A 12,534-nucleotide genomic window follows, 5' to 3' on the forward strand; every position below is an offset into this window, starting at 1 on the left:
ATGACTAAAGTTTTTGAAGCCTCCTCAGAGTCAAGAGGTGGGTGTTTGAAGTTCCCAAAGTTCCTGTCACAGGACAGCCCCCAAAGACAACTTGAGCTCCAGTAGAGCTCTACCTAGTGTGTTTCTCTCTCCATTCCTCAGGGGGGAGGTGGTCTGATGATGAGGCTTGTTTACAAGTCAGTCTTGATATACACACACAGAAAAATACATTCCCCAAAACAGTGAGGACTTCCCACTCTCTAAACCTCACCCATGTTGTTCTTCCTTTAAAAACCAGTTTTCAAAAAGGTCATATGAAGGAAAAAATTAAGTGAAACCTCAACCTGAGTTGGCTGTCTCAAAAAAATTCCAACTGTCCTTCAGAAATTCAATAACCACATTCAGGGAATTCTAATTCTCTACAACGGAGGAGGGACAAAGACCGGGACGGTGATAACACTAATGGTAGTACCAAGGATGTTTTCCTGGATTACCAAACAGATGCTATACATTCCTCCCAGAAACTAAATACCTTCAGGGTTTCAAGAGAGGCCTTTACCTGAAAATGTCCTCCCTGCTGAAGTTTTCAAACCAATTTTGTCATAAAAACTATATTTTCTTCGGTGAACTAAGGCGTTACAATAATGACTATACAGGTTCCCAAGTGACAAAAGCCATTATTAGCACTGTTATTATTTTTGCTTAGTTGCATCTCCATAGCAGCCCACATTCACCATGTGCTTCGCAATTGTTTCTTGGTAATAGTCCTCACAAGATCTCCGGGAGGCAGAAGGAATAACCAGGAATAACCAGGATTAACATCTGCGTTGCCTGAAGGAGAACCACAGACATAGAGAATTGGCTATCATCACCATTCAAACAAGGATCCATCCTGAGACACGCAAGATCTGCCCCAATCTGGTACTAAATTTACATTGTCTACATCAAGGATACATTATTTCTGTGGCTCTTGTTTATAACAATTATGATCAGGTCTATGACCAGGAGGATCTGGACTGCCAATAGAATCAGAATCAGAGATTTTACACTTAGGATAGACCTTAATAATCATCTAACCAAATCCATTACTTACCATTAAACAAGACTAGAGAAAATACTTTACCCAACTCACACAAGCCTCACTTTACTCCCTGTTCTAAATGGTCTTGCCTTTTTACACCATGTTACATGCATGTTACATATTTATACCATGTTACACTGCAGTGCCTCTCTTTTCTCTCTTTTCTCTCTTTATCTTTTTGTTCCCCTCCTCTACCCTCTTTTTCCATCCGTTTTCTTCATTTAAAATTTACATGGCTTAAACTCCAAACAGGAAACCTTCAACATTTATCTGCCAAGAGTCTGATGTTCTACCACCTGAACTGAGCCAGCCTCAGGATGTCGAAAAAGTCTTTGATAATAACAGCCAGGCAACACTGATGTAGTGCTGTATATAAGAGTCCCTTCCCTTCCCTTCCCTTCCCTTCCCTTCCCTCAACCTCTATTCTCAAATCCAGCTACCAGCTTTTGGCCAGGGCCTTGCCCATATTTCGCTGAGTCTGCAGCTATCCTCACACACCTTAATTTTATTCTAGAAAAGACCAGACTTCCCTTTGGGCCCTGATAGAGGACCACTTTGCTATAATATGGCCAGAGCAGAGAGTTCTCTCCTAAAGTCCTGTCACTTCTGTAGGAAATGGGTTAACAGTATTCAGAGGAGTAAGAGGGTTAAGTCTTTCATGGTTATCACCTCTCTCTCCCCTACCGGGCCCTAACCAGGAGGTTGTCTCCCCATACTCAGAGTGATTTATGCCTATTCAACAAATGTCCCTCTTCAGAAAAGATGGATCATCTTCCCTCACAGCCAACCCAGGGGCTGCCAAACATTCCATCAATTCATACTCAGCCCTGGGGTACAAAAAACAAATTAAGCTAAAACACAAACTACAATTCCTAAGCTCCTCTCCAACTCCAGCCATCTAGAACTCTGATTTTAAGAGTTCTCCCTTCCTCCCCACCCTATGTTTTTAGAAACTTATATTTCCTGCCCTTCTTCCCTTTTTCTAAGACTACATGTTTATAATTGTTTAGAGCAAAGCCATAAATAAATGAGCCAAGTTGGAAACTCTTGGAATCTCTGCAAACAACACTATTATCAAGTATGTAATCTGTCATTATTTGGCCAGTTTCCGGTTAAAGGAACATAAAAAAATACAATTCTTCCCCGTAAATTCCCCGTGACGCACACAGACCACGCCTACTCCAAGAAGACAAAAGGCGAAGTAGCCTGTCTAGGGCTAAGTCTCCAGACAGAGAGGGAGTCATTTCATTGGCGCCTGAGTCAGCAAAGGTATTGTCCTTATCATATCTTCGACTTTTAAAATATATTTTGCTTTTCTCCCTGGCTGTTGTCTCTCAAACTGCCTTCTCTGAAGTACAAGCCTCTTCCTTCCTTTCTTATCTGTCCCTGGTTTGGTGTGTGAGTTAGAATCACAGTCAGATTTCAGAAAATAATTCTTTCTACCTATGGGGAGCTAAGGGCCAGAAGAACTGGTTTCATATGAGGGCATTGGTGGGTGCAGTCAAGCCTTCCCTTGGAGAGTATCTCTACTACTAAAACTTTTAGGAGAAAACTAGAAATTTCCAAATCTGTCTCTCTCTTGCATCTATGTAAGGCAAATACCTCCTTCTTGTGGGTTTTTTTCTTTAATTTATCCAAGCTTTCATTGAATGCCCACTGTGTACAACGCATTGGGTTGGGTACATGAAGAATACCAAAGTTCTAAAAGAAGTTTACAATCTAGCAGAGGAGGCAGATACATATGCAAATAACTCACAGGAGTGAAAAGAATGGGGAAAATGCTGAGTGTGGGCTAAGTCATTCATTAAGCTTCTCAAGAAGCACAAGGCAGAGGTGATTCCCCTTGCAGGCATTTGGTTCAGTGGCTGGCTAGGCTGACAGCCACCCGTGTTCTCTGTTGCAGAAGTCAAGATGGCCAAAGTTCCTGACCTTTTTGAAGACCTGAAGAACTGTTGCAGGTAGGAAATCAATTCTATCTCTTGTGATTTAATGAGGGGATTAAGGTACATTAGAATCCATCTAGGAGTTAACAGTAACTAGCATGGAGCCAGACTTGCAGAGGTATAGAGATGTGTCCTACCTTTGAAGTCAGGGCAGGTTCAGCAAAGATCCAGAAAAAGTAAGCATCTAGCATGTTACACTGAGATGACACTGACAGGGAGACAGCCATTTTAGAAAAATTATTTTTACAGTCTCTTGAGTCCTAGTGAATTTCAACATCTACTTAGACACTATCTCAGTCAAGTTCACGTGCTCTGATACCATAATGGGTTTTAATGGACTGTCAGAGAGAGAAACCATTCTCAGGAAAACTTCTGGATCGAATCTGAAAGAGGTAATGGCTCCATAGCAATTTCAGCATGTGAATGCACATACACAGTCAAACCTCATTCAGACATAAGAGAAGGGTAAATGAATAAAATTAAAAATTATAGAATACTTTAAACAAACCTGGCATTCCCATTACCTATCAATATATACTAACACAAACTAGGCTATCAAAATGTTGCTGGATAGTTCCCAAGTATAAATTATTAAATCTGTTTTAGTGAATACATGAAAGCAATGTACAACACATGACTTATTTGGTTAAAATTAAAATGAGGGTGCTTCAAAAGCATTTCTCTCTTGAGGAGGTTAACATTTTTCCCTGAAATTCAACTACAACTCTTCAGTTTGTTAGCCAAGCCCCATTTTTAGAGATAAAGCACAGGTGAAGTTCAAGACCTGTCCTGATGATTACTAATTCCAAATTAGTGAGGCACAAATTACTGCATATATGTATGTATATGTATAGAAGTCCTTAATTTTCAAAGATGACAGTAATGACTGTATGTGTGTTACCCAAAGCTAATGTGGTCATTAAAATATGTTGCCCAGTGACTGCAGTGATATAACAAACAGAATTACATTCTCATTATCTTGTTTAACAGTGAAAATGAAGAATACAGTTCTGAAATTGACCATCTTTCTCTGAATCAGGTAAGCAAATGACTATAATTCTTATGGGATTGCTGTTCTTTTCTTTTTTATTATTAACATATAATGTATTATTTGTTTCAGGGGTACAGTTCTGTGATTCATCAGTCTTATATAACCCAGTGCTCATTACAACACATACCCTCCCCAGTGTCCATCACCCAGATAGCCCATCCCTCCCACTCCCCTCCCCTCCAGCAACCCTCAGTTTGTTTCCTAAGATTAAGAGTCTCTTATGGTTTGTCTACCTCTCTGGTTTCGTCTTGTTTCGTTTTTACCTCTCTTCTCCTATGATCCTCTGCCTTGTTCCTTAAATTCCACATATAGGATTGCTATTCTTATGCAGTATTTTCTCTACCAGGAGAAAACAGCAATAGCTTGAATCCTAGAAGTTTCTGTTTCACCCTCATTAGAGGTTCAGACCCATATATTTCTTCATTATAAGTGAGACCAACTACCCCTCTACACTAATAGTTAATGATATTCTCCACATTTAACAGATTTTCCAAGGGAAAGATGGGAGGGAGGGAGGGAAAGACAGGGGGTGGGGGGAGAAGAGAGGGAATGGGGAGGAGAAGATTGATGAAATAGAGATCCTTTTCACTAAATCTATTGGATAAAACTTCTACTGAAAGGGATCTCATTCTATGACTATATGTAGCCCCTCAGTTTCCATTTTCCTTCCTCATAGAAATCTTTCTATGATGTGAGCTATGACCCACTTCATGAGGACTGCATGTCTCTGAGTACCTCTGAAACCTCAAAGACATCTCAGCTTACTTTCAAGGAGAATGTGGTGGTGGTGGCAACCAATGGGAAGATTCTAAAGAAGAGACGGTTGAGTTTAAATCAATTCATCACAGATGATGACCTGGAAGCCATTACCAATGATGCAGAAGAAGGTAAGAAGTCAAGCGCAAATAATATCTTTGTTTTCCATTTTTAAGCAAATAGAGACAACAGAGCACAGGAGAAAATAAAACCTAGAATCAGAGTAAGTAGAGGGCAACCAGCCATCAGTCTGGTAACTATAAGGAAGGAAAATTAGTTTTTATCCTTCTCCAGTGGGGAGAGAGGAGCAGTGGTGACCTGAGTCTACAGAATATTTCCTCATGGGCTCATTTTGTGGCCATATTGTAAAGGTCATGTGACTTCTAGCCTTATGGCAGAAAGCAGTGATATACTATTAGTGGGTGACTATTTACAAGCTATATTCCTCCAGATAATAACTATGCCCCTTTGGTTAAGTTACTTAACCTTTCCGTGCTTCAGTTTCCTCTACTGTAAAATGGAGATAATCAGAGTCCCTACTTGTTGTGAAGATTAAATGAGTCAATACTTGTAAGCTCCTGGACTAGAATAATGCCTAGTATATAAATACCCAATAAATGTTTGGTATTGCCATTACTCCTCCTCCTCCTCCTCCTACTACTACTACTACCAACACTACCAACACTGCTAATTTACTAATGGCTGCACTATCTCTACACTTCACAACAATCTTACATTCTCATTTTACACAGGAGGAAACTAAGCTCAGATAAGTACCATAATGTGTAGGTGGGAGAGCTTTAAACCAAATTCAGTTCTGATTTTAACAGTCAGGATTATTCTCCCATGCTTCTACTGTATAAGCCTCTACATGAAACATAAACCACATATTTTTTAAATAATAGCTTTTTTTTTTTTAAGATTTTATTTTTTATTTATGCGACGGAGATAGAGACAGCCAGCGAGAGAGGGAACACAAGCAGGGGGAGTGGGAGAGGAAGAAGCAGGCTCATAGCGGAAGAGCCTGATGCGGCTCGATCCCACAACGCCGGGATCACGCCCTGAGCCGAAGGCAGACGCTTAACCGCCGTGCCACCCAGGCGCCCCTAAATAATAGCTTCTTAAGGTAACAGGCAAACACTAATTCACATTCACCTAGAAAATAGGAAGATAAAAGAAAATATAAAAAAGAAAATAAAAATCATTCATACTAACACTAAGAGTTTGCCACTGCCAAGACTAGAGAAAATACTTACAGTATTTGATTAAGGGTCCATCAGGAACTTAAAGTCTTTTTCATGTACATACACATTATAAACAAACATTATTAGGATTATATTATATACAATTTTATATTTAGCTTTTTTCACTTAGCAACATATCAAGAGCATTCTAAGGTACCAGCTTTTCAACATTATAAGTAATGTAACAGTGAATATCCATATCAATAACATCCATATCATTTTACTCAGAACCATGAGGAATTGTGAAGCTGTTGATATATACCACTGTCCAGAAAGGGGAGTAGACATTTAGATGCCATCTTCAGTGACATATATGTTTAAATATATTCAACTTTTTTCTCAGTGTATTCATTTGAAAAATGTAGATAGTGGATGCTAGCAGTCTTCCTATTTCCTTAGAAACCTCCAAACGAACGAAATGAGAATATTTAACAAATAATCTCTTTTTAAAAAATTACTGCCTGAGGAATTGAAGTTTAAAAAGAAATAAGTAACCATGAGGATAATCCTAGAAACCACTTCTACTGACCAGTTTCTTCACCTGGATTGAAATAGTCCTAATGTCCCTTCCATAGGTACTTCTGATGCTTATATTAGAGCAGATATATCATCTGTGTTTATACTTAGACATTAATCTGAGCTTGTGATAATGGTTTTAGAAATCATGAAGCCCAGATCAGCAGCATACAACTTCAGCGGTAATGAAAAATACAACTATATGAGGATCATCAAATCCCAATTCATCCTTAATGACAACCTCAATCAAAGTATAATTCAACAACCAGGGGGAAATTACCTCATGGCTGCTGCATTACAGAATCTGGATGATGCAGGTAAGTGGGTAGCTCCGTCATCCTCCCCTCCTCTTATTTCTGTATTTCTTTCAAACTTCCTGCTTCCAATATATAAACCTCTCTAGATTCCTAGTTTTGCACAATGCTTCTAGAATAGGATGAAGCACAACACTGGCAGTAAAATCCCGGGCAAGGACAGGGGCTTCAGCCAAATCAGGAAGCCAAGTTTCCTATCTTTGAGAGCACTAAGTGTAAAGCTTTCTGATGAAGTATCTCCTTTGGTTCTCTCAGATATCCTTATCCTTGGTTTTAAAGATGAGGAAACTGACTCTCAGAAGTATTAAATGACTTATCCAAATTTACCCAGAAGCCATAAGGACCAATTATACTCTCCGTTAGAGCTCAAACTTACAAATAACACCAAACTAGAAAGAATCATCATCTTTGATAACATAGTTGGGAAGCAAAACATCCAATAAGCTGAGAGTATGTTCTGGAGGATGAAATTTAGTGCCCAAGAAATTTTGTCACACAAATCCAATTTCCATGGTGTACATATTTTAGCTTCAGAACATGTCCTCAGTATACAAAATTAGTTTCAGAACACCAAAGAGGTTACTTTGCAATAAACAAACAGGGCTCTTTCTGTTTGGACATACTTCAGATAACATGCTTTCCACTCCATGACATTTACAAATTATTTTGTGCTATTTTCCTACTTAATATTATTTCACATAATTTCCCCACATATTGAAATAGCGTATATATTTGCCATGTTTAATGGCACAAGAATATTCAATCATGTTGCTATGCTGGTCCCTTGGGATTGCTCTAAGTAACTCTATTGCAAATATCTTTGTACATATAATTGTTTCCCTATGAGGTTATTTCTTTGGATCATACCCCAAAAATGGAAGTCCTGGGTTCCTAGGGATAAATAATTATACAGCTCTTATTAAGCACTGTTCTCTAAAGAAAACAACTACTTTTCACTATCACTAGCAACATGAGTGTATCAGCTTCCCTAAACCCCTCCATTTTAGGTTATTATGAACTCGTGAGCTCACAAGTTGAAGGGTCTTATCCCATTAATGTAAGTACAAGAGATCCAACAAACAATCAGCCCCCAAGCATTCATTCAACATAGAAAATTCTAAAGACATTATATAAGTATTTACCTAGTAATGTGGCAGTAAATGTGGCAGACATTGTGAAGGATACAATGATGTATGAAATTCCTTTCTGGTGTTTACACCATAATTGGAAACTTAACTACAAACACACACACATACAATCTACATAACACTTGATTTCATTCAAATACAATGGATTTACTTTCTTTTTGGCTTTTCTCTTTGCCAGCGAAATTTGACATGGGAGCTTATACATCAGAAGATTCGAAACTTCCTGTGACTCTAAGAATCTCAAAAACTCGACTGTTTGTGAGTGCCCAAAATGAAGATGAACCTGTATTGCTAAAGGTCAGTCATTCTCAGTCTCCAATTTACCTTCATTTATATCCCATATGTTTGTGAATGAGCAGGGTAGCACAATCCTCTCCTCTTCCTACCACAGTTTCCACCTGCCCACCTGCCCCCACATGTTACTTCTCACCTCACTTCTAGGCAGGATCTATGAGAAAGTAAAATGGAGGTGGCAAGAGTGAATAAAAGTTAAATTGCCCTCTTCCTTCTTTTTCCTTACCCTGCCTGACCCTAGCCACCTCCCATCCCAGGGCATCCGTTTATTCCATCCATCTTGAACCTTACTAACATCTACCATCTGACCTATGTGACGGTAGGCATTAGGACAAGGTGCCTGATTCCAAAAAACTCAAATAAGCTAACTAGGAGCAGAGACTGTTAATCACCTGCCAATGGACACAAAACAAAAACCTGGGAGCCAAGACTCAAACCCTGGCCTTTTTACGTCATTACCTCTCTCTGTTCAGTGGTGCCAGCATTATCCTTCATCCCAGCCCCATCTCCACTACCATCTTCCCCTCAAACATACAGACACACACCCGCACATTATAGCCTTAGATGTTTACTCCACTTATAAGTAGGTGACTCTTATTTAGTAAACGTATAATGCAAACCCCCAACTCCAACCAGGATTTTTGTAGGTACATGTATTTCTCTGGATCAAGTGAGGTAAAAGTGATGTCTGCAGACTAGGGCAGTAGCTTCATTCATGAATTCATTCAACAGGCATTATTTATTGAGAGCCTTCTATTTTTCAAACATAGTGCCAACAGCTGTGTAGACCATGGTGAGCCAAAGTCCCTAGCCTCACAGAACTTGGTCTTCTTGGGGACACAGACAGTAGACAAGCCAAACAACCAGCAAAAAAGTACAAGATGCTGTAAAGCAAATAAACAGGGTACTGAGAGAGAAAAATGGGAGAGTGCTCTTTACATAGAGTGGCAAGAGCAGAGCTCCCTGTGAAATGGGATCTGCTGAGAGGAAGGAGCATGACGCAAGGGGGCGGGTGAGGGTGAGCATTCCAAACAGAGGGATCTGAGCGCATCTAGAACCTAGAGCTTCAAGAGTTTAAAGGCCAGCTTCAGAAATCAAAAGGAGCACTCTAGAACATGGGCACTGTAAGAAGGAGGAAAGATAAGCAGAGGTTAGTGTTTGTAGAGCCTTGCATTTGGGTTTCATTTGAGGTACAATGAAAAGCCATTAAAGGGTTTCAAACAGGGAAGCGTTCTAACTTCACTTACATTTTCTAAAATGGAGAAAAGATCAGCAGGAAGACAATGGAGAAAGCACAGAGCCTAATTAGGGGATAATAATAATAGTCATGGGAGTGGGGATAGTGAGGCAGATAGAAATAAGTAGACAGAACTGGTTATATCTCAGAGATAGAACCAACAGGAGGGAGGGGAGAAAAAAACATTTACTGAGATGGGAAAAAACTAGGAGAGGAATGGGTTTGGGAAATAAATTCCTTGTTGACATTGAAAACCCCAAGGAAACCTCAAAAGAATAATTAGTTGCTTTAGATTAAAAAGAACACAGAAGAAGCATCTCAAGTTGAAATGTGAATTTCACTTTTCCATGAAAGTATTATTATTCTATTCATACTCGCAAGTATAGTACAGCCTAAAGAGATCACAATTGTCAAAAATTGTATTGGAAGGAGTCAGCTGCTGATATACCTGGAAGTGTGTGTGGAGGGGGGTTTTAAACTTTCAATTATTCGCTTAAATATGGAGACAAACATCTCTAATGATATATTATTTTCCCAAAGATATGATCTGCACACTTAGTGGTCAAAATGTTTAGAAGTCTCAGTTGCTAATGTCATATTTTATGCAAAATGCCTTATGCATATGTTGAAGGCAGGACAAGAACAATGTTTTACTCTACCTGCCATTGACACTACTGTCATTGGCAACCCATGACTAATTTGGATTTCTCTCCAGTTAAGTAAGGAAATTAACTATTATGTGTAGACTGGACCATACATCTAATAGGCATGTAATAAATGCTTGCTGAATGAACAAATGAATGAAGAATCTATATCATCATATTACAGAGTCAGAGTCCTAAAGTGCTATATTTCTCACAAAGGCCAAATGTCAAGGGATTGCACTTCAGTTGTCTAGAATCTTGTTCTCTAACATATCTCTGTTCTCCTTATCATAGGAGATGCCTGAGACACCCAAAACCATCAGAGATGAGACCAACCTTCTTTTCTTCTGGGAACGTCATGGCACTAAGAACTACTTCACATCAGTGGCCCAGCCAAAGTTGTTCATTGCCACACAGGAACAAAAACTGGTACACATGGCAAGAGGGCAACCCTCTATCACTGACTTTCAGATACTGGAAACCCAGCCTTGACTCTGGAGTCTACTTACTTGTGAAGAGTTGACAGTCCATATATACTATGTACATGGAGGAGTCAAATCCTTTACTCCTAGTCACTTGCTGAGCATGTGCTGAGCCTTTGAGATTCCAAATGAATGTTTACTCTCTTTGTAAGAGAGTGAGCAAGATGTAATGGAACCAACACTAATATATAATGTTGTTTGTTATTTAAAAACACCCTATACTTTGCAAACTACCAATCAGTTTAATTATTATTCTTCATAACAATCTTGGGAGGAGCAGGGCTACTGACTATGGCTACCAAAAAGATTCTACCCATATTACAGATGGGTTAAGTAACTGATGCATTAGAAAACTAAATACCCACAGCAGCAGTTGGAATAAAAAGCCATAGGCCCAGGATTTCATTCCAACTGCTTGCTCTTAAGTTATTGATGGATTCTTAATCAAATTCTGTAAGTTTCTGGGACCTCAGTTTGATCATCTTCAAAACGGACGGGATTATACTTATATCCTTCCTGCCTCAACAGTATTTTATGCTAATCAATGACATCAGTTGAATAAAATAATTCTTGAATGAAAATACTGAGCCTCAAGAAAGCAAAGCATAAATATTTATTATTATTTATGTGTACATATATATTTATAAATATATTTTTAAGATAATTTTATTATTATATTTATGGCAATTCCTTGCATTCTTTGAGTGTGACCAGTCATCCTTAATAATAAGAAAGAGTGTTTTTTAGGCTAAATGAGTTTGATTTAGTTATACTAAGGCATTTTGATCAAGTCCTGCTTTTTATAGTACCTGGGAGCCCTATAATTGTGATAATAAATTTATATTACTACTTTGTGCTGATAATTAACCAATCTTTCACTCCTCTACTTTTAAACTTGCTTTAGCATTCCTTTATTATTCAATTTCACCTGCTATTGAGTCTTACTAGCTAAAATGGGATAAACTTAACTTTGGTAACCCTGAGACAACTGTAAATCTAAACTCTCTTTTCTGGAATGTAAGCAACATTCCTTCTAGGTTCTAAAAGTTGTGATCAAACTACAGTATTATATTACTATCAACAATAAGGACTGATATATTATTATTATAAGTCATAACTGAATAAAATTTACCAAAAAAGTAACTCTGACACACATTTATTGTCTTAATCATTATTTTAATGCATGGTAATTAGGAATAAAAGATAAAACTTCACATAAATAACTGTAATTAGTGTTACTTTACAAAACCAAACCAAGGTTTTATGGTTTTTCTCTCCCCTTTGTTAGCTTGCCTGTACGCACAAATGGTATTAAGAATGAGGGACGCCTGGGTGCCTCGGTCGGTTTAGCATCCGACTCTTGATTTTGGCTCAGGTCATGATCTCAGGGTCATGAGTTCAGGCCCCACAACTGGCTCCCTGCTCAGCAGGAGTCTGCTTTGAGATTTTCTTTCTTCCTCTCCCTCTGCCTCTTACCCAACCTCTCTCTGTCTAAAATAAAAATAATAACTCTTTATTTTAAAAAAAGAATGATATTCCCAGGTTCATATAAAGCTTACATTGCACATGTACAACACTTGTGTTTATAGCCATACAAACTCACACATACAGAACCACATTAAAAACTAATGGACCCATACACCAACAGAAGAAAGAGAAATTCAGGAGTCAATCCCATTTACAATTGCACCAAAAACCTAAGATACCTAGGAATAAATTTAACCAAAGACGCAAAGAATCTGTACTCAGAAAACTATAGAATACTCATGAAAGAAATTGAGGAAGACACAAAGAAACAAAAAAACGTTCCATGCTCATGGATTAGAGAACAAATATAGTTAAAAT

At 38.4% G+C, this 12,534-nt stretch overlaps 1 protein-coding gene across 1 annotated transcript; it reads left to right on the top strand.

The window, feature by feature from the left end:
• The first annotated feature begins 2,181 nt into the window (after window positions 1-2,181).
• On the top strand, window positions 2,182-11,832 carry IL1A (interleukin 1 alpha). Its single transcript, XM_011233738.3, has 7 exons — window positions 2,182-2,329; window positions 2,964-3,018; window positions 3,994-4,042; window positions 4,731-4,941; window positions 6,714-6,887; window positions 8,211-8,329; window positions 10,502-11,832. Exons 2-7 carry the CDS (start codon window positions 2,972-2,974, stop codon window positions 10,697-10,699), a joined length of 798 nt encoding a protein of 265 aa, XP_011232040.1. The 5' UTR covers window positions 2,182-2,329; window positions 2,964-2,971; the 3' UTR covers window positions 10,700-11,832.
• Window positions 11,833-12,534: the final 702 nt, after the last annotated feature.

Source organism: Ailuropoda melanoleuca, chromosome 4 (genome assembly GCF_002007445.2).
Source record: "Ailuropoda melanoleuca isolate Jingjing chromosome 4, ASM200744v2, whole genome shotgun sequence".
NCBI lineage: Eukaryota > Metazoa > Chordata > Mammalia > Carnivora > Ursidae > Ailuropoda > Ailuropoda melanoleuca.

Coding starts and splice junctions, on each gene's coding strand:
- IL1A (XM_011233738.3), top strand. CDS start 2,972: ATGGCCAAAGTTCCTGACCTTTTTGAAGACCTGAAGAACTGTTGCAG. Junction 3,019..3,993: donor GACCTGAAGAACTGTTGCAG/GTAGGAAATCAA, acceptor CTTGTTTAACAG/TGAAAATGAAGAATACAGTT. Junction 4,942..6,713: donor TACCAATGATGCAGAAGAAG/GTAAGAAGTCAA, acceptor TAATGGTTTTAG/AAATCATGAAGCCCAGATCA.